Raw genomic sequence first — 21,362 nt, forward strand, 5'->3', positions numbered from 1 at the left:
CTCCCATAAACCTCTCCTGTGAGCACGAAACAGAAACCAGCACACCAACTTAGCCTGCCCCTGACCGGCGAGGAGTTGCCGCATCTTCACCTCGAGAGAGTAGAAAAGCATTAGCCTAAGAAAGGCTGTAGGCTAACTAGAAACATTTTTTAGCCAGTCAACAGTTCAAGATTCATCTTGATAGTCAAAAATGGGAGATGGCATAGCTGGAACACCATGCGGTAGACGATGGGATTCACAGCCCTACATTCCTAACTTTAATTTGAAACCTTACTCTACAGCTTCTAAACTTACCAATTCCTTGAGGCTGACATCACTGCTTTGGTAACAGTTTCAAGTAAAAGGCCACATTATGGCAGAGCTAAACCAGATTATCAAAGAGGCTTACTTATTGGGATGTTTTGCCTTAATACAGCACATAATATTATCCTACTAAAGCCCTACTCCAGGGTCTGCGGGTAGCATAGGGCTGCTCAGAGAGTCTCAAATTCTAACAGAGTCCAGACTTGGGCAGGTCTACCCAAAGTAGAAAGGCTTTTAGTTTAGGTCTGCCATGTGGATCAGCCACAGACACACTTCTAGCCAAGTTTGAAAAGGCTCATCAAACAGAAGCTGACCAGGAAAACTTTTTTTGCCCCCCCCCCCACCACTTAAACTTTTGAAGACCTACCAAGATGATACAGTAAAGGAAAAAATTAGGGATGAAATCCCATAGGTAAATGTCATACAAAGAGAAAGTTCATCATGAAGCAGTTTCATGCTTGGCACATAGCCCCTAAGAAATACTTGTGACTGATCATATAGCTTAAAACAAGAATCAAGAGTGACCTTGGCTATAGATTTGGTCTATAGCAGTCTAAATAAAGTGAGTTCACAATACAAAATAAGCAATGAAAGCAGGAATGCACTTAAGAGTATAATGAATTTGAGAAAGCTTTTACTCTTGTCCAAATTAAAGAGTTTATATTGGAGAGAAACACAGTGGATGCATTGGATGTATGATACTACAAACCTTATTAGAAACTACTTTTAGGTATAATCAGTACCTACGCTGACAGAACTTCAAAAATGAGACTTTTACTTGCTTATCAGATGACAAGCTCCCTTAAGTGAAAGGACTTTTTTTTTCTATTTGTATCTCCAGCTTCTAGCACATCTATTAAATATGGGTCTTAACAAATATTTGTTGAGCTAAACATTTAATGGAAAGAAAAAGAAACTTTCTGAAGAAGTGAAGAGATCCTGAGATGGTAGAAAGGTGAGAGCTGAATTACTGGAAATAGAACTGGTCAGTGGGAGGTTGTTGTAAGAAACTGTTTTAACAATAAAGAGCAGATAGTCAAGATGGAGTGGAGGAAAAATGCAGGAGGACTTGGCTAGAATCTGAAGTTTGGGGGAGTAGATAAGGGGAGGCAAAAGAACTCCAGATGGGTACTAACTGTTCTCCAGTTCTTTGGAGACTGGAACATGAGTAAATTCTCTGAAACTGCAACAAGAGGAAGCAAGATAAATAAAAGAATTTCCTAACTATGGTGAGAATTAATGTTTAGAGCTGGGGGTTGGAGGGAGGATAGTACACTATATTACATAAAGACTGGAGTCTTGTTGGCTGAAGAATTTTTTTAATTAGATTTTTGTTAGAAATGGTTATGGAAAAGTCCTGCTTAGAAGTAGAGGGATAGGCCATATATTCTGTCACTAATATCTAAAATGACTTAAGATCCACTGATTCAGTGAATTAAAGAAACAAAAGCTGTATTTTTTCTTAACTGTATTAAATATAAGAGCAACATTTTTTAAAATCTAGAAGTGATTGATATAATATAGATTATTGTAATATTGATATAGGTAATCTAGAATTCACTGATATAGGTAATTCACAGTGAGAAAACTCCCTCAACCGATGTAGATGGACATTCTGAAAACTAGTCTCAAGAGTTTCTTGGGCCACTGAAAAGGATAGCTGACTTGTCCAAAGTCCTAAAGAGAGTATGCATCAGAAGCCAGACTTGAGTCTTTCTAACTCAGTCAGCTCTATTGGCTATACCATTCTTAACTTTGAGCAGAATATTCAAGCAAAATTAAACTCCCAATTGAAGTTTAAAGTCTGAGAACCATAGCTGGGGGGGTGGAAGGTGGCAGGGAAGGAGAGGATGAGACAGAGAAGTATGCTTGAAAAAGGCCAGGATGGAGATATATATATATATATATATATATATATATATATATATATATATATATATATATTCTGGCCCACACCCTTGTTGTCAGAGAAAGATTGGCTTAGGTCATATGGATGGAAGTAGAGAGTCCACCATGTTAATACTTAATCAAAAAAAAAAACAAACCCAAGCTTACTTGGGGTAATTCCCACATATCTCTCTTACCCTAATTCCTACTTCTAATGAAATCACTGAAAGGTGTTTGGAGTGAGGCCAGTATCCACCCACCCCATCCTTCCAGTTGTAAATGCAGAAGTCACAAACCCTGTTCAGTCCTCATTAAACTTCTGGATTTTATTTTTTAATACGACCATTACATATTACACAAAAATAAAAGTCAAATGAACCCAGTATTTATAAATTATTAAATAAAAATACATGAATATATATTTATATTTATAGAGCTTTTTTCTTTTCTTCTAAACTAACCAAATCCGTTCTCGCATTGTTTTCTGACTTGAAAAAGAAAAATAATGTATGTCCTGGCAGAAGTGGGGAGTGGGATAAGCACTCTCAGGACCTAGCTGCCCCATCTCCACTCCTCCCATGGCCTAAGCAAAGCCTCCCACCTGCCCCCTGGGCTCTTGGGAGCAAGAAACACTCCCCCCCCCAGCCTCTCCACCAAGTTTACCCTTTAGAAAATGGCAATTAAATGTGTTTCCCCCTACTTTTAATGAAATGGACTTAAAAACAGGGAGTCACACTCAGCCTGCTTGGCTAAGAGACAACCCCCAGGAACTGAATAGCCCCAAATAGAAAAGTCCCTGGTTTTCTGAAGGAAAGATCTTAAGGGCTTCCACTGCCCCCAGAAGGAGTGTCTGGCCAAAACTGCCCACTGTGGTCCCATGCAGCTGTGCTTCTAGAGACCAAGTCTGAGCATCCTCCCCTTTAAACCAATAACCTCTACCTCCATCCAGGAGCAGGAACACTCTTAGCAGTGCGTTTTTTGTCCTTCTGACCATGGTTCCTGTTCCCCTGTTATTAAAGACCCTAAGGGAGCTAACAGGGGCCACAGGTTAGGAGTCTGTGGTAGAGGGTGGGGGAAAGAGCTGTGTTGTAAGGGTTGAGGAGCACAAGCTCCAAGTGTGAGCTGTTAGTTGGTCTGGGTTTGTCACTGTTAAGTCAGAGTTCAGTGTCCTCCTCTCCATACTAATCAACTGTAACTGACTCAGTGCTTTCTGGCTCATGATACCATCTCACCCAGGACAGTCTCAGCAGAATGTCTGTCACCTCCCCTACAAATTCCTCTAAGGAACACAGCTTTCAAAAGCAAAAGTTTGGATTAAACACCTGAGGCCAAGATTGGTCCCACATTCTAGAGCAGCGCAACTAAGTTGCCACATTCTGGGACCAAGTAAAAGTCTCTACCCAGAAGAGCCAACTGTGTTCTAGATGAGCAAGTCAGTGCTCTGGATCACAGGCAGGGTTCTAGAGCACAGCATGTCTGGAATCAGCATTTAAGAGCAGCAATTGTAGTACCTTGGAAAGTGCAGCAGCAAGGTCTGGCTCAGGGCCATGCATCCAGAGGAAGGGAAAAGCTCCTTCCTTCAAAGAAAGAGTTATTTCTGGATCCATTTGTGGGTTACAGAAATCCAGCATTCTCACACTAAGAGATGCAGACAGTTCACACCCATGCAACCAGCCTGGCTTCAAAGCATACATAAATGTTTCTAGATCATGGTATGCACTCTAGAACCCACACACCTGGCCTTTGATCTAGCAGCAGCAATGCCCACCACATGGAATGGGTTGGCTTCTAGAGTATACCCTACCCCCACCCCTGAGTTCAGAGCTGGGAATGTCCCTCTCAAGGCATAAAGACTCAATTTCACTGAGGCTTAGTGTTTAGTACACAGAGCTATGTTCTAGATCAGCATTTGTGTTCACACTTTCAAAAAAGGGAAATTTCAATCCCAATTTAGTGTTTAAATTTGGGGAGAGAGGTCCCAGAAAAAAAGGGAACCTTTCCAGGCACCACTGTACCCCAGTGGGAAAGGGGACAGATGGTAAAGTGTCCTTTCTTCCCAACGCTCCTTAGCTCTACTTTGTCCAGAGCCCTAGAAGGGGTGGCAGTGGGTACTAAAGGCATGGGGAAGGGGCTAAGAAGGGAAATAGGGACAATACAAAACTGAGCCATCTCAACCACCACATGCTGCCCTCTTCTCCTACACTCCTTACCACTTTCTGCAGAGCAGTCTCAAAATTCTCAGTCTGTAGTGTCCCTAACTCCCTACCCCCGGCACTGGGGCAACCAAGGGGAGATCTAACTCCTCCTGCTCATTGCTAGGGAAAGTTCTATTTCCTTGAGGAAGAATTCCACCACCACACCAGGTACAAAGCTCACAAGTGCACACATACACACACATCCAAGCACCCCACTTGTAACACCCACTTCTCACTACAAACTGAGAACCCCAGGGTCCCCACAAGTCATTCCAAAGAGTCTCCAACCTTCTCCCCAAATCTTACCTACCAATGAAGACTTCACACCTCATATAGTTTGACTGCACTCCCTGGATAAGTCATCTACCACCCCTTAGGGTTGCAAACCCCAAATTCCCTAGAAGGTAACTTCTCCATACTGCTCAATTTATGGGTCTTGCCTTCAAAACCCTCCCCACCCAGGACCCACCCCTGCTGTGACCCTCCCTGTCTTACACACAGTGACTTTCCAGATGTGTCTTCACATTTCCTTGGCTCAACCTTCCAAACTCCTGCCTGACATACAGAGTTCACTTATTCCCCACCCCAAGCCCTCCCACCTCCCCATTCCATCCCCTTTGATCCCTATCCCTTCCCCATTCATCCATCCCACCTCTCCCCAGGGGTTCTCTCCATTCTCTCCTACTCTCTCCTTCCCACAGCCACTCTAGACCCAACACTGGGTCGCGTTCTCACTTGCTGGCAAAGAAGGCCCCCACAGTCACCAGCGCCCCCAGCGCCACAGCCCCTGTTAGCACTGTTCTCACTGAGGCCCAGTTCCCCTCCCGCAGACGCCTTGCCTCCTCCAGGGCCCCATCCCCGTACAGAGCCGTGAATTCCGCCTGTGGGAGAGAAGGGAAGTGGGGAAGAGAAAAAGGAGAAGGAAGAAAGGGATGTTAGGAGAGGAGATGGAGAGAAGGGGAGGGGAAGAATTCCAGTTCCAACTATACTGTAGCTGCATCCCATGTCCCAGCTCCAGCCTTGCTTGCTTTCCCTCACAAATACCTTGCTAAAATTCCCTGCTCCATGTGCATTCCATGCCTTCCCTCTTTGCAAAAAAAAAAAAATCCTCAAAACTAATCTGAATGTAGATTTCTCAAGCTAATACTATACCATTTTAGTCACAACTCTTACTCCCAGATCCCCTTAGGTTTTCTTTACACTTAAACTTGAATTACCTTGGACCTCTCTTCCTTGCATGTATTCTTTATGAATTTTTCATGTGTATTTATTCTGTCTTCCCCTTTGGATTATAAACTCTTTAATGATGGGGACTTTTACAGAACTTTATACTGTACACAATGGTAACTCCATAAATGTTGACTAACATGGCCTCTCCACCCCATGGCCTAACTCCACCCAAACCATTGCTCTTTCCCCCACACCCTAGATTGACCATGCAAAACCAACCATATTCCTATCCCATCAGAGACCAGCCTCCCCATCACAACTGTTTCCCCTCCCTAAATGAGGCAAGCTTTTCTGGGGAATGTGCAGTTACAGTAGAAAAGGGAAGCCTCTTACCCAGCCCCCACTGCTGTGGATCCAGTCTGCCAGCTGGGTCTCTAGGTAGGTCACCATCCAGTCCTGCACCTGTCCCACCAGTGGCTCCATCTCTTTGTTGACACTCTCTGCACAGAGCGCTGCCCCAAAAACGAAGAATGCCACAAGACGGCCCCAGTTGGACCCCCCCTGGAAGAGCTCATCTGAGACCTGGGTAAAGCGCTGGTGGGCTGAGCCAGGAGTCACATGCAACTGAGAAGCCAGATCAGAAAATGTGCGTCGAAAGCGGGATTCAAACTCATCTCCAGCAGCTCTCATAGCTCGGTGCAGGGGCTCAGTTGTAGGGCCTTCTCCTGGGCCAGTTCCACAGGCATAGCCCTTCTGCCTTAGCTTATAACCCACAAAATCTGCCACCAGGGCTCTAGTATCTGGGGCTGAGGCTGGAGTCGCCATCTGGGTGGCTATAAAAGATAGAAGAGAATGGGGCATAAGCCTGAATGGATATTTTTCAGGTTTGACCAGTCTAGTTGTGAAGAGCTAATGGGGAATGAGGTTAAGAAAAGGAATAGAGACAATGAGATAATGAAGCAGTAATAGAATAGACTCAGTAGATTTAACCATTAAACTAATAAATATCATAAATAATAAGTGAAGTTAGCTGTTTAAGAGTAATTAAGATAGCATCACCTTTCCTGCTTTTAGGGGCCTAGGGGAAGCTAGGAAAGAATAGAGGCTACAATTTCTCCTCCCAGAGGAGTCAGATTAATATATTAAGATCAAATACATCTAGACTGAGAAGGGTTAAAATATATTAATGGAGGAGGTGAAAGAAACAGAGGGTTAACAAGATATTGAGGACACTTACCTAGCCTGGGCAGTTGCTCCTAGGACACAGCACTGGTGGCAGGGAGCCCCCAGCTGAGGCCTTTCATCCTCCCAGCTATGGAGCCCTAGGGGTAGAAGGTAGGGATTATGGTCAGAGGTGGGGAAAGCTGGATGTAGCCCTAGGACCCGGACCCAGGCCCAGCCCCCACCCCTCTGCCAGCTGTGGTTACTGACTGAATCCATGTTTAATGACCGTTCTCCTCAGGAAGCCTCGGACAGAGGGGACTCCGGTGTCTAACATTCCCGGCACCCCCCGGGCACACTCATATAGAACCCAACCCACAGGGCCTGCTCCTGCCCCTCCCTTACCCCCACCCTCAACCCGGTCTCCACCCCCCAGCCCGCCAGGTTAGGGATCTCACGGGTCAGGCCACTCCCCAGGCTCTAGGCAGTTTCCTGGTGCAGGAGGTGGGAGGGAGGAAAGGAGGGAGGAGAAAAGAAGAGGGAGGGAGAGAGGGAGTGCCTGGCGCTTGGTGATGATGGGGCTCCGAGATGCGTCCAGAGCAGAGAGGCGGGGCAGGAGAGGAACTGGGAAAGGAATGGGGGAGTGAGGGGAGCTGCTAACTAGGAAAGAAACAGTCAGCCCAAAGAGGGGCTAAAGAGAGAAAGAAGCAAAGCAATGATCCAGAAGATAAAGAGAAAAAGCCAGCAGCCTGGGTGACTAGGATTGGGATGCTGTCAGTGTGTGTCCTTTCCCCAGAGGATCAGGGACCAAGGCTGGGACCCAATAATCAGCACCAAGCAAACTGAGCTATGGGGAAAGAGAAAGTTATTCTACCCGCAGGCTATTCAGTGTTTGCCAGGTGTTCTCCAGGGGTAATTTGAACTTGCTGAACATTTTTAGCAGAGGAAACTAATGTTATAAAAGAAAAGAGTGCTCTAAAAAATTGCCAATTCCCTGGTGCTCTGGCATCTTAGAAATGTATGGGGGGAAGGGCAGAGGGCAGTTAAATGGTACAGTGGAGAAGCACTGTGGAAAGCTCCACCCATTGAGTCAGGAGGAGCAGAGTGTGAATCCTGATTCTGACACTCAACATTTAAGGGCTATGTCACCCTAGGCAAGTCACTTAACTCTCCAACTGCCTCACTAAAAAAATAAATAAATAAATAAATGTAGAGGTAGTTTGATCCTGGAAAGAAAATAATAGCTAATAAACATATATAGCACTTTAAGATTTGCAAAGTGTTTTACAAAAATTACCTATATTAATAACATTATTTCATTTGATTCTCACAACAGTCTTTTGAGAAATGCTACAGGTATTAACTGCCATTTTGCAGCTGGGTTACAGTTATACTAAGGGAGGCAGAATTTGGATCCAGGCCCCTCCTGACAAACCATCATTTTTGCCACTGACAGGCCTGTAGGAAAGAACGATGGAGACTAAGGAGGAATGAGAATAGTCTCCATCTTTTTGATCTCTTTCATTCCATGGTCTTTACTGGGGATTAAAGTGCCAAGGGCTTTACAAATGATCACCTATTTTTCTTCTTCCCCCCCTCCTCCAAGAAAAGGTCAAAAATCGGATTCTCCAGCTGGATTCCATTACCATGGAAAAATCCCAATAACCTTCTGGTATATTCTTACAAGAGATACCTAAGGATTTATCCTTCCAATACATGCAAAGCAAAGTTCGATCCTGGGTGACAGGAGAGTTAGATTTCGTTTCTCTAAGATGAGGTATAGGGTCTTAACCAAGTCCCTTCCTTTTTATGATCCTCCCTAGGACTTATCCAGTAAGTCATAAAGTCAAGAATCAATGGATCACTCTACAATCTAACTTCTACAATGTAATAAATCATGCTAGATAGTCAAGGTTCCTGCCCTCAAACAACTTATAATTCAACAAGAGCCATTGATGTATGGAGTCAAGAGTGCTCCCCCTAGAGGTGGTAGAAAAGATTCCAACCATGGCTCTGACAAGCTGGCAAACTCCCTAGGTCCAATCTGGTTAACATAGTGGATCTGCCTCTACCTAATTATGGAAGCAGACCTGTGAAATGTAGGGCAAGCCACTGAAGGAGACAATCCATCCTTTGTACCTTAGGAACCTATAATTTAATAGGGGCCATAGCAAAATAGATACATAAAAGCCATATCAATAGAATAGAAAGAATGATGGACCTGGAATATGAGAGGTCACTGGTGATTGGTGATGATGGGGTTCAGATGTGAGCCTGTTTCCGAGCCATATCAATCTCACAGAATTTATGAGATCAAATGTAAATACATGTGTATCCACTGTGCTTTGCAAACCCTCAAGTGTTCCTTATTTACGTGGGAGTTATTATAGAATTCTCCTTTATTTCTACCTCCAGACCCCTCAGACCATGAAAAAACAAACCCAAGCTTCAGCCCTCTGCTTCAGATAAGACCTTTGATCCCCACAAGCTACCCAAGCTCTGGATTGACCATTCAGTTTGCTTCCATCCAGGTTTTTGAGATGGAGGCCCGCCAACCGGGATCTCTACCTGTACCTATTTTTTAAATGCTCTCCAGGTGGCTGACCAAAGTCTCCCGGACCCTGATCAACAATCCTGCATTCTTTCCCAAGCCCCATCCTCCTATACCTCACCCCCCCCCATCTAGGTATAATTTCTCTCAAAACTTGAGACTTCAATAGAGCAATCCCTTAAGCAGTTCCTAGAATGGCTGGGGGGGAGGGGAGCCTTCTGGGGTATTCTCGTTAGTTCCTTTAATCTCCAAGTTCCTCGCTATTACACCTATCTGGGTAGCCCTTTCAGAAAACCCTCAGATCAGACCCCCAGTTCCCGAAGGATAAGGCTTTAGTTTTGTTTCAAATCTGCATCTCTACAACCTAGCTCGGGGTTTGTTGTGCTTCATGTTCACTGAACTGAAATAAACCTCAAAAATATTTCCCAATCCACAAATGCATCTGGGTAAGATTTATTGCGGTTTTCGCGCCATCGGCTTATTTCCACTTCGGTCCCAGCCTCTGCTGATAGGCGGGGGCCGCCTCCTGCAAGGAGGGGCAGGTGGGGGGCACAATCAGAGCCGCGGCGGGTCCGGGGGGCACAGCCCAGCTCGCAGCGCCGCGCTCCCGCGGGGGCCCGACCCAACCTTCTCACCTGAGGACAAGGGCCGTGGGGGGGGGGGCCCGCTAGACCGGGGTTCACCCCCGGCGGGCCGGAGTCCCCGCCCCCTGGCGCAGCGGGCTGCGGAGACAGATGGGGAGCCACCTGTCAAGCGGGCTGCGGCCGCGGGGCGCGGGCCGCCCCGCGGGCAGCGCAGGCTCAGAGGGCAGGGCCCGGCCGGCGGAGGCGCAGGCCGGCGGCCCGCCATGTCTCGGGACAGGCCCCCGCGCGGCGACATCCCCCGCAACCTCAGCTTCATCGCGGCGCTGACGGAGCGCGCCTACTACCGCAGCCAGCGGCCCAGCCTGGAGGAGGAGGAGGAGGAGGAGCCGGGGCCCCGCGAGGAAGGCGGGGCGCCTCTGCGGCCCCGCTCCCGCCCCGCGGGCCCCGCGCGGAACCGCAGGGCCCGCTCCGCCCCCGCCGGCGGGGGCGCCCGAGCCCCGCGCAGCCGCAGCCCGGACACCCGCAAACGGGTGCGCTTCGCCGACGCGCTGGGGCTGGAGCTGGCGGCCGTGCGGCGCTTCTGCCCCGCCGAGCTGCCCCGCGTGCCGCGCCACGTGCAGCTCCAGCTGCAGCGCGACGCCCTCAGGCACTTCGGGCCCTGCGCGCCCCGGAGCCGCGGCCTCCAGGTAGGCCCCCGCGGCCCCCGCCCGGTGCAGACCGGCGCTGGCTCCTGATTGGCCAGCCTCGTTCTGACCCTGCGCTCTCTCTCTCTCCCCCCCCCCCCGCAGGAGACGCGCGCAGCCCTCGAGCCCGCCCGCGAGCCCGGCTTCGCCGCACGCCTGCAGGCCCAGCGCATATGCCTGGAGCGCGCCGAGGCGGGCCCGCTGGGCGTGGCCGGGAGCGCGCGCGTGCTGGACCTGGCCTACGAGAAGCGTGTGAGCGTGCGCTGGAGCGCGGACGGCTGGCGCAGCCAGCGCGAGGCTCCCGCCACCTACGCAGGCCCGGCCCCGCCCCCGCCGCGCGCAGACCGGTTCGCCTTCCGCCTGCCCGCCCCGCCCACGGGGGGCTCGCTGCTCTTCGCCCTGCGCTACCGCGTCACGGGGCTGGAGTTCTGGGACAACAACGGCGGCCGCGACTACGCGTTCCGCGGGCCCGACTGCCCCGGCGGCGGCGGCGGCGGCGGCGGCGGCGACGCGGAGCCCCAGGGCTGGATCCACTTTATCTGAGCGCGCCGAGGGAAACCCGGGGATCCGGAGGAAGCGTGGAGAACGGCGGGAGACGCCCAAGGAACGCGGGGTCGGGGGGAGCCCGGGAGGCGGGAGCCAGAATTGGGGGGTGACGGAAGCGTCTTTGTAGGAGGGGGGGGAGCGGGGCCGTGGCAGACGCGCACGCGCGGGAGAATGAGCGAAACCAAAGGTTACCACCGGGGGAGGATGGAAGAATCCAATGGGAACCTGAGACTACCCAAGCCCAGACCGAACTGGGGGGAGGGGAGACCGCGTGTCACCGGACAAGTAACCACACTGACCCTTCACCCGACTGGTAACGCAAGCCACCAACAGCCAGACGGGACCCTAGAAATCCTCCAGTCTGGAGAGGTGGCACAGAGGCCTTCAGAGGTGAAGTCACCTGGCAAAACCCAGGCTGGCATTGCTGCTTGTAGTCTTCCCCCAAAACGTAGATTAAAGGGAAGGTCTGGTAAAGCCTCAGAATTGCTTGAGTGTGACCCGCAAGTTGGGGGAAGAGCCCCAGAAGACCAAAAAAGTCTCCTTTCCTCTGCCAGTCCTGGGTTTGAATTGGCACTGAATGGAGAGAAAGCTATAGACCCCAGAAGCCACACCCTTCCTTCTAAATTAAATTGGGGGGAAGGATGGGCATCCAAGGAAGTCAGACTCTCCGCTGTGGTCATTGTAATCTTCCAACTGGAGTAATCCTGTTCAGCTCTTACCTTCCAGTTCTTCCTTTCTATTGATTCCACCTATTTGGCCATTTCACTTGGCTCTCCTTTGGAGTGACTTGGTGGACTCTCTACCCTTTGGAGTTTCCAGCTTCAGATAACCCTGTTAGTTAACTCTTTTCCTTGAGGTTTCAGTCTGTGTTGGCTTTGGGAATTTGAGAGGCAACTTCATTCGGTCTTCAGGCTGCAAAAGAGGGCTGGGCCATTAAGACCTTGCTTTTCTGAAGTGTGAGCTGTAAAGATCTCAAAGTATATTTTAAATTATCTCCTCTTTGGGAGGAAGAATAAGATGAAGAGAAAATAATTGTCTCCACTTTACAGGAGAGTAAATTAAGGTAGTAAAGGGGGTGGCCCATGGTCACAGTCTCCAAGCTGGATGCCATTTTGCCTCCCCTTTAAGTTTGGGAAACTTTTCATTTCTAAAACGAGGGAATTGAATTAAATTATTTTTAAAAAATTACTTCTATTTTTGAAGTAGTTTGACAAGAAGTCAAGGACCCTCTAGCTTTGAGTTGTAACTAAAAATTGAAACCTCAGCATCTAATCAGTCCTGAGGGTGGCTCTTAGCAACATATAGACCTAGGTGTGCTAGATAATGGAACCAATCAAGAATATGTAGACTCCATAAGACCTTTTTTAGCCACCTCCTCCAAATAACTTTTCCTTGACCCTTACTAGCCACTTGCTGCCCTTATAAAGTGCATTCAGGGTGTCCCTTTCTCCTGAAGCTAGGTTTTCCAGTGTCTTAAGAATATTATCCCTGAGAGAGAAAGTACTGCTTAGAAGCTCTCAGAAACTAGGTGATTCAGAGAGGGGTTCAGACTCCTCATCTGCTAACTATAATAACATAGTCTAAAGGGGAAGCACAGAATGTAGAAACTGATGCATAATGCTGAGAAATGGAAGGAAGGGCCTTTCTCCACCTTGCCCAGTCATAATGTTTCCTGAACAAGTGACTCTTTACACCTCCTGCTTTTTTTTTCTGCTTGCTTCTTGGCTTTCTTAACTCTTTACTCTCTTTTCCCTTACATGTTTTTAATCCCTCTTTTCTCTCCTTGTCTCCCCCCTCTTCCCTCACCCTATCCATCTTTTCTCTGGTTTTTCTTCTTCCTCCAGAAGGAATGAAGAGCTTACTTGCTGTTCTCCCAGACTCTGAGCCATTTGCCCTCTTCTGCCCTCAGACCTCCTCTTGGAAGTCTTCCAGAGGAGAGGTGGGAAGAAGGCAAACAGCAGTTTCTTCTTGGTGACACAGATGAACCCTGTATCCCCAGGTAATCAGATTTTTCCCCCTTCACTTTCTTTGGATTCTTCCAATGGGGGGGGATTTATTATCTCTTATCAGCTTCCTGAATTGGGAAGGAGGGATTGTGGGTTCTGATCAAAATAGGGACTGCTATAGCTCCTTTGATCTCTCCAATCAACTATTCTTCTGAGTAAAGGTCAAGAAGAAACATACTTGTAAAAACAATACACATCTACCCCTATTTAACAATACATAATATAAATGTCAATGAAAAACAAGTTAGGAAAAGGGTAGCAGACAAGGGAAAGAACATAGTAAATAAGAACCAGGCACATTTGAAACAGTTTTGATATGTGTTATATAAGCAGATGGTCTTTGGTTCTTATTTCCTTTCATTACTGCTCCTCCATATCTCCACAGGTCAAAGGGTTTTGGGGAGAAAGGGAAGGCTATAGTAGGGCCACTCATCTTGAACCTCAGCTGCTACCTCCTCTCAGTCATGACTGTAACAAAGTCTGTGTAATGTTAGCCAATGTCTGTTATAGGTATGAGTGAGACTTCTGGGTCTCACTTCCTAATGTCTTTATCCCAATGTCGGCTTCCATAGGAGAGATTTTTCTAAACCTGTCCTGGAGATCTCTGGGCTCCAATCTCACCAAACCCTTAACTTAGCAAACTACAATTTGCAAGGAATATTTTCTACAAACAGCCCAAGTACTTTCCTGCCTGGTTGGGTCAGAAGCTATGTTGCAAGGAAAGGCCATATATTAGAAACCCTGGTGTGCTTAAAGGCCACTTTGGAAATCTACAGATAGGTAAGTGTACCTGATTGAAGATGAAAGGACCCAAGGAACCCCTAATGGACTTGAGCTCCCTCCTTCTACAAGTACTCTAGCTCAAGTTCAGTGGATCTCAGTGACCCCTGTCATTTAGAATTCTAGGAAACTGAGCAGACATCTCCTATGCCTCTTCTCAAAAGATGCACCCATAATACATGTAGTCATGAAATGAACTGATGACTCGGTTTTTCTCCTTACTGGGCCTGCTTCTGTCCATCTTTGAAAGGAGTGTGGTGTGGACTCGGCTCACAGTGTATTGGCTGCCTTTGGGTGGTACAGTTTTCGGCCTCAGCGCTAGAAGATGAACACGACCACCTCCCAGATTGAACTCTCATCCCCTTTACCCTCTCATTTGCAGCATTACCATGTATTCCACCAGTCTTGCCAACCAAAAACTGTTAGTGTGTGCATATATCACTCCCTACCCCCTTCCCTTTCCCAAAACATTTTTTCCCATTCACTTTCTGCCCACATCCTTTACTGGAGGACAGGCAAGACGAACCATCTCCAAATGGAGACTAACTACTAGTTTACAGCTAGTCCAGCCTACCTTGAAATAGGAGAGACTTAAGAGTACGGTAAAAGGGAAAGTAGTTTGGTCTAAGTTCTCTATTCAAACAATGTGCCAAAACATCATGAAAAATAGCAAGCATCAGAAATTATTACCATACTGAAGTTACCCATTCGTTTTTTTTTTTAGGTTTTTTTGCAAGGCAAATTGGGTTAAGTGGCTTGCCCAAGACCACACAGCTGGGTAATTATTAAGTGTCTGAGACTGGGTTTGAACCCAAGTACTCTTGACTCTAGGGCTGGTGCTTTATCTACTGTGTGCCACCTAGCCACTTCCATTCATTCTTGAATAAGAGGCTACAGTCTTGAGGGAAAGAAATATGAGATGGTTGGAAAGGGGGCCCTTTGTGTAATTGAATTCCATCACATATCTAAATTGGATCCTGAGTCCATCTGGACTTCATTTTACTCCTGGATTCCAACTCTTGTTCCTTGTAGAGCTCAGAGGAGACTAGGTGATGTCAATTATCCCTGGCTCTCAGGACCACAAGATGTATTATAAGGGAACTTAGATTATCAAGGGTTATCTAGTCTGAGGTCTAGAGAGATTTACTACTCTATTTGAGGTCACTTAGACAAACTAATGGTAGAGCCAGGGCTATAACTTGGGCCCCCTGATCCCAGTACTGTGTTCTTCCTATCACTGGCTAAATCTAGATTCTCCCCAGAAACTTCCTGACAATTGTCCTTTCTCAGTCAACATGGAATGAGCTTTTTGACAAAGTTAAAATCTACATATCTCTAAACTCCATCTTTAAGCAAAAATTTTCACTGTACTAAGCAATGTTAACATTTCAGTTCAACACATTAAGCATCAGAAACGTGCAGAGCACTACAAAGTTCAGATAATTAGTCTTTTTGAGGTATGGTGCATAACAGTGACAACCATGGTATAAAAATCCTGTGCATCAATAGAGATCTACAGATATTTACACACTATAGGTGATTTCCACCTGAGATTGGGAAGGCTTTCTGGAGATGACATTGAACTTTGAAGGAAACAGGAATTCAATGGGTCTACAGGAGTGTGGGAGGCGCAAGAGGATAACAAGATAATCTGTGAGAACCAAGGTCCCCAAACAAGTATAGGATACAACAAGCTGACTGATTTGACTGGAGCAGAGGGTATATAAAGGAACAGTATGAGAATAAGCTAGAAAAATCAGGGTGACCTAGATGATAGGCAAGATTGAAGCCTTCGAACAATCCTTAACAGGGATGATGTGCTGAGATTAGTACATAATGACACCTGGCAGTGGGATGAAGGATGATGAAGACTGAAGCAGAAAGACTTGACATTTAGGCAGGTGACCATGAGGGCCTAAGTCAGGTTAGTAATAATGGAACTAGAGAAGAAGGTTGCACGTAATGCCTAGAAGATTACTTTTGTAATTGATGGGCTGTGAGAGGTGAGGGCCAGGAAGAGTAAATTGAACAGACAAATCAGTTATCAGAAGGAATGGGTTTAATGGAAGGGTTTTTTTTTGGGGGGGGGTGCATCTGGAATTAGTTTGCACTAAAGATCAGGACTTAAAATCTGGGATTCATCTATGTATCTGACATTTTAAGTATTGAGAAAAATGAAATAATATGAAGTGAAAAATGCCTCTCAAAGGGTCAGAGAGAGATGTCTTCAGAATTTCTATGATTCTGAGCCATTAGGAAAAATCAGAATAGTCTAATGAAGCAGGGAAGAAAAAGTGTCCAGAAAGGACTGGGCAGGAAGCAGCCTGACACCTAAAGGTGTCATAGAAATTAAACTGAGGCAATAAAGTTCCAAGTATATTCCCTTTATTAATGAGCTCAGAATTTGCCAATAAAAGGGGTCAATGGATCCTCAGTAACCAAAGACCTTAGGTTAGAGACAATAGGATCTTTTATACAGATTAACAAAAGAGCAGCAGAAGTGTTTTCTGATTGGCTAGATATTTTGAAGAGGTGGGATAAATATCTCAGCTCCTATCACACCACTGGAAGATAAATTTTCAGGAGATGGGAGTAGTCCAGGTAATGACAGTCTATAGGCAATGGACATTACTACTCCAGTTGTGGTGAGCATGACATGACCGATACCCAAATTAATCCAGGATAGGGGTGTGAAGGGAGAGCATGTTACCAAAGTGAAATCACAAGTCTTAAAAATAAAATCATAAGCCAAGTGACCTGAGGGTTACCTGAGTATATTTGCAAGGGTAAGGAATTTAGATCCACTGGGAAGGAGAATATGAAATTTTTACTAAGTCAAATAGAATTAAAATCATTTTCACTTTCACAGGACTAAATATTACATTTGGCATTGTCATTGGTAACATCTTTGGAAGAGTGCTTGCAATTGTGTGGGTCATAAAAATGCAGGGGGTTGAAGAAAATGAATTTGATAGAAACATCAGATATAACTTTGGTGATTGGTAGTGAACCTGAGGAATACCTCTGGAGAAGTTTAAAGAACCTGATAAAGGCACAAATTAAGACTGAATTTTAAGAATGCTCTATAAACTGGATTAGTGGAAGGAACTGCCCAAAGAAGTAAAATAAATTTGGGGGAAGGTACGGGAAAAACTTGAACATATTTGTAGTCTCGGGAGAATGAAGCACTAGAGGAAAGATTCTAATGAGACAAGGTCCTAAAAGAAGCTAGGATAGAAGAGTACAAGAAATGGAGGGAAAGGCATCAAGGGCACAACTAAAAAGACCAGTCTAAGCAAGTAGTTAGGGATTAACTCAGGATATAGTGATTCCATTTGACAAATGGAGGTTCCTTTGGATGCCCTCTTATCTTCCCATTGAAGTAGACTACCTGATTTTAAAAGGTCTGATGGCTTGAGTAAAAGGTTTATAACATTCACAATGGAATATACAATGCTAAGTAGTAAAATGAACTGATGAGTTTTTCCTCTGCCCTCATCCTTTGTCCTCCACTATATTGGAGGTGATAAATGAGAAGTGAAGTTGCCTGAAGACTCTGAATCCATGATTCAATCAGCAGCAGATGAAAGGAAATTAAAATCAACTGAAAGTACACTTCAGTCCTCATCATGCCCTCACATTCAATAACATATGTTTGCAGGTCATGATAATATGTCCCCAATCTATATATTCTCCAATCTTGCACCTGAATCTGGATCACCTGCCTGAATGTGAGACCCTTCCCTTACTTCTCGTGGATGTAGAAACTTCTAACCAAAAAAAAAAAAAAGTGGAATCTCTGAACTACCTACAAAAGCAGATATGTTCTGGGCCCAGGAGAAGGGATTTTTCTTGAAGGTGGGCACATAGTCATCCCCTTTGTCAGAGATGGAGCGGCACCTTTATACCAAAGCAGCTGATTTTTAAAGTCCCATCAGAATCTCACCCGTGATGGGTAAAGTTATGCAAGGTGAGAGAGGTATAAGGCTAGAATAGGATACTTAGTAAGTTTTCCAGGATCTTTAAGATAATTGCTTCAGAGAAATGGACAATTTTACATACACCGTCAGCTGCTAGTACAGTCATGGGGACTGCTTGGGGAAAGAGTACGATTTAATTCTTCAAAGTAAGCCCCTAAGGGTTGCATCCTGCTTCCATAGTCAGAGGGAAGAGCAAAGTCTATGTAGCCTTACAACCACAGGCAGCCATGAAACAGTGGGAGGGTAAGAAACACAAAAGCCTGTCCAGAATGGGATAGCAAGGAGTAGATTAATAGTAGAGAAAATGTCTTCCCCCCCTTACCTTGAAAGACTTGCCCCCCAAGTCGTCTCACCTTCCCCCCATCTTGGTGGTGGTACGGTCTGACTAGGTTTAGGGCAGAATCTTCCTACCCCTAGAAGGCCCTGGACCAAGAATAATCAGGTGCCTCCTAGTTACATCATAATGAGTGAGCTGTGATGTCACTCCAGCTTGTCCTCCTCTCCTTCCCTCAAGGTGTAAGTAAACTCTGATATGCTGAAGGATAAACTCAACATGAGGAACAGAGACTCAAGGAGAGGTGAGTGGGGAATACCTCACGATACCGTATCTCCTGGGCTTTCCACCACAATCCAGTTTTTCCACCCCTGCCTACCCATGTATTGCTCAATCCCTTTAACTTTCAGTGCATCTCTTGTTGCATCAGTCCTCCATTCTAAAAAGTATTAGTAGCCTCTCCAGCTTCCACTAGCTCTGTCCATGCAATCAAAGAGAGCATACTTGTGGTCAATGGAATCTAAACAGATTCATGTGTGGAGTGCATATACCAAGAAAAAAAGAAATTGGTCAAAAGGAGAGGGAAGAATCTACTTTGCTTCCATACTCATTTCTAGCCACAGGAAAAGTGATGTTTGGCTAGAGAAGGCCCTTTACTGCTTTAGTCAATCCAGTCTTTCTAGTGCTCACTTTTTATCTTTCCTCTAGTAGAAAATTTTTTCAGAACATAGAGTGGGAGCCTTTGTACTTCCTGGGTTTTCTCTTTTGTAGATTTATCTTTCCAAGTTCAAAAGTAGCCTGGGATACTAGCTGTGTAACCTTGAGCAAACCACTTGACTATTAAATGAGCCAGAGAAAGAAACCACTCCAGTATCTTTATCAAGAAAACCCTGATTGGAGTCAAGAAGATTCTGCCTTGGTCTTTCTTGAAGTAGCTTTTCTAGCTGTCCTTGAACCACAGAGATAAGATAATTTATGAATCCAGTATGAAGTCACCTCCCCCCACCTCAATTTTGCTGTCCTTGGCTGATTACCATAATCTCTCCATAATTTGTAGCCACCAGGTAAATCCCACAATGTTTCCTTTCCACCCCTTGATCTGATTTTATTGCTACAGTGTTGTCTTTGCTGGTCACTCCAGTTTTCTTTCATTTAGATCTAGTTTGACTATTATTTTAAAGCTGGAAGGGAAGTTTAAAGATTATCTAGTCAACCCATTTTTTTTTTTTTGCAGAGAGGGGAACTGAGGCCCAGAGTGATTCGCTCAGGGCCTTCGACTCCCAAATCCAGTGGCTCCTTTGGTGCTTTTTCTGTAACCTGAGGGTTGTAACTACTGAGACAGACAGACACAAATACAAGCTTTGGCAAAGGTCTCTGGACTTCTCTCCTAATTAGAAGTGATGTCATCCAGAGATCTAACCTGAGGGTTGGAAAGTTTGTAGGTCTTTTTTTGTGGATTTATTTTGCAAGACTGTGTTCTTAAAAGATAACTACCAAAGTTTAATGTGGGGGCGGCTAGGTGGTGTAGTGGATAAAGCACCGGCCCTGGAGTCAGGAGTACCTGGGTTCAAATCCGGTCTCAGACACTTAATTGCCTAGCTGTGTGGCCTTGGGCAAGCCACTTAACCCCCGTTGCCTTGCAAAAAACCTAAAAAAAAAGTTTAATGTGAAGGATACCAACAGCATATGCTTGCAGATTGGTTGGCAGGAAAGGCAATGTGGATCATGGTTACATATAGTTGTATTTCAAAATTCTGAAACGGGACTCATGGCCAAAAACAGATCTGATATCCCTGGTAACCAAAAGGCGTTCTAGACTTTAAAATAGACTGGTAAATTCTAAAATAAATGGAGGTCTCTCTTTTGAGGGAAGAATTGAGGCTTTTAATTGAGCAAAAAACATTTCACCCCCCCCCCCCGAGGTTACTCCCTACCTTTTAAAACAGGAATGATAATTATCCTAACTTGGGTGTTTAAAAGGAAAATCTTACAGGAGTAATCAAGTGTAGGGTAAAGAGGACCCAAATGGCAAGAGATTAAAAACTACAAGAAAGTGTTTATGTAATTCAGTCAGGGCAAAGGGGTGGTTGAGTTTTCTGGGCTTGTTGGGCCCCGTGAGGCCAAGCATTTATTAAACACCTCCTAGACAGCACTGTAGTAAACACTGGGAACACAACTGAAAAGCAGAATTCGGCCGGTGCCCTGGAGCTCACCGTCCCCGGGGAGGGCGCACCCACAACCCGGACACCCTGGAGGCGGGGCGGGCCGGTGGCCTCGGGTAAGCGGGTTCGGAAGGCGCTCTGGCAGATGGGGTTCCATTCGGGGCCACGTCTGGGGCCGAGCCAGGCAGCGTGCCCTCGTGGACCCGGAGAGGCCCGCCGCGCCCGGGAAGCCGCCTGTCGGGGCGGACACAGGAGCTCCGGGGAGCAGGCGAGATGCGGCCGGCGGGGGCGCCCAGCCGCAGGGACAGCCGTGCCCGGCGCCGCTGGGCGCGCTCCTCCGGGGAGGCCGGCAGAAGGGCGGCCGCGGCTCCCGGCGGGGGGCCCGGGGGCGGAGCCCCGCCAGGTGCTTCCCCAGCTGTTTGTTTGGGGGACGGGCTCGGAGCAGCGACTCCGCGAGTCACGTGGTGGAGGCGGGGCTGCGGGCAGTGGCCGGCCCGGGGCGCTACGTGCGGCCCCCGAAGCCCCCCGCACGGGCTGGGGCAGGGCGGGAAGCCCGTCCCGGCGCGGCACGGCGCGCGTGGGCCCCCGGACGGCGCCCTGAGCTCGGGGCCTTGCTCCCGGGGCCGCACGCCGGCAGGACGCCGCCCCGGCCCGTTTCCCCGGGGCCGCCCCGCCCGCCCTGGCCCGCCGCGCTGCCCACGCCCCCTGGCCCCGCCCCAGCTCCCTCGCTCCGGCCGGGTTCGGCCGCTGGGACCGGCGCGACCCGGGAAGCGGACCCGGGAAGCGGACCCGGCCGGGCCTGGCTTTGCGCCCGCCCGGCTCTGGCCCCGGGCAGCGGGCGGATCACTCTGGAGGCTCCCGGGCCCCTGTTCCCTCCCCTCCCCCCCGGTCCACGGTGCGAGGCTGGAAGCCGCCGCCCGGGCCGGACCGCGGTGAGTGACCCCCGAGTGCGGGACCTCCCCCCACCCCTGTCCCGAGGCAGGGCGGACGGGACCCGAGAACGGGGGGGCCCGAAGCTGGGGGGCGTCGCCGCCCAGCCCGGGACGCGGGCCCCCGCCGCATGGGGTGCCCGGGGCTGAG

The 21,362-nt window shown here is 47.6% G+C and overlaps 4 protein-coding genes across 12 annotated transcripts in view; 3 read left to right on the forward strand and 1 right to left on the reverse strand.

The window, feature by feature from the left end:
* On the reverse strand, positions 1 to 18,268 carry BCL2L2 (BCL2 like 2). 6 transcript variants are annotated; one of them, XM_074234864.1, is made up of 5 exons: positions 6,987 to 7,107; positions 6,793 to 6,877; positions 5,949 to 6,388; positions 5,121 to 5,266; positions 1 to 90 (listed from the first exon to the last, which is right to left on the reverse strand). In XM_074234864.1, exons 3-5 carry the CDS (start codon positions 6,378 to 6,380, stop codon positions 87 to 89), a joined length of 582 nt encoding a protein of 193 aa, XP_074090965.1. In that variant the 5' UTR covers positions 6,381 to 6,388; positions 6,793 to 6,877; positions 6,987 to 7,107; the 3' UTR covers positions 1 to 86. The 6 variants fall into 6 exon arrangements, with proteins under 6 accessions (XP_074090965.1, XP_074090966.1, XP_074090968.1 ...); XM_074234865.1 differs by lacking the exons at positions 1 to 90; positions 6,987 to 7,107 and adding an exon at positions 18,169 to 18,268 and having other exon boundaries at positions 5,013 to 5,266; XM_074234867.1 differs by lacking the exons at positions 1 to 90; positions 6,987 to 7,107 and adding an exon at positions 10,943 to 11,184 and having other exon boundaries at positions 5,013 to 5,266.
* On the forward strand, positions 10,115 to 11,077 carry PPP1R3E (protein phosphatase 1 regulatory subunit 3E). Its single transcript, XM_074236234.1, has 2 exons — positions 10,115 to 10,537; positions 10,640 to 11,077. The coding sequence occupies exons 1-2, from the start codon at positions 10,115 to 10,117 to the stop codon at positions 11,075 to 11,077; spliced, it is 861 nt and encodes a 286-aa protein (XP_074092335.1).
* Positions 11,203 to 21,362, forward strand: part of HOMEZ (homeobox and leucine zipper encoding) — a 24,526-nt gene continuing 14,366 nt past the window's right edge. Inside the window, exon 1 of one of the 2 annotated variants that reach the window (XM_074234858.1) lies at positions 11,203 to 13,079. In XM_074234858.1, coding sequence (XP_074090959.1) covers positions 13,061 to 13,079 — 19 coding nt within the window. In that variant the 5' untranslated portion in view covers positions 11,203 to 13,060. Of the gene's footprint in view, positions 13,080 to 20,956; positions 21,215 to 21,362 lie in introns of those variants that run through there. The other variant, XM_074234860.1, reaches the window with a different exon arrangement.
* The window catches only part of SLC7A8 (solute carrier family 7 member 8), a 162,391-nt gene continuing 159,356 nt past the window's right edge, over positions 18,328 to 21,362 (forward strand). For 2 of the 3 annotated variants that reach the window (XM_074234854.1, XM_074234857.1), the window contains exon 1: positions 18,328 to 18,424. The gene's annotated coding sequence lies outside the window, so the exon portion shown is untranslated. Of the gene's footprint in view, positions 18,425 to 21,197; positions 21,215 to 21,362 lie in introns of those variants that run through there. The other variant, XM_074234855.1, reaches the window with a different exon arrangement.

The sequence above is a fragment of the Macrotis lagotis genome, chromosome 4, assembly GCF_037893015.1.
Source record: "Macrotis lagotis isolate mMagLag1 chromosome 4, bilby.v1.9.chrom.fasta, whole genome shotgun sequence".
In the NCBI taxonomy this organism is placed as follows: Eukaryota; Metazoa; Chordata; class Mammalia; order Peramelemorphia; family Peramelidae; genus Macrotis; species Macrotis lagotis.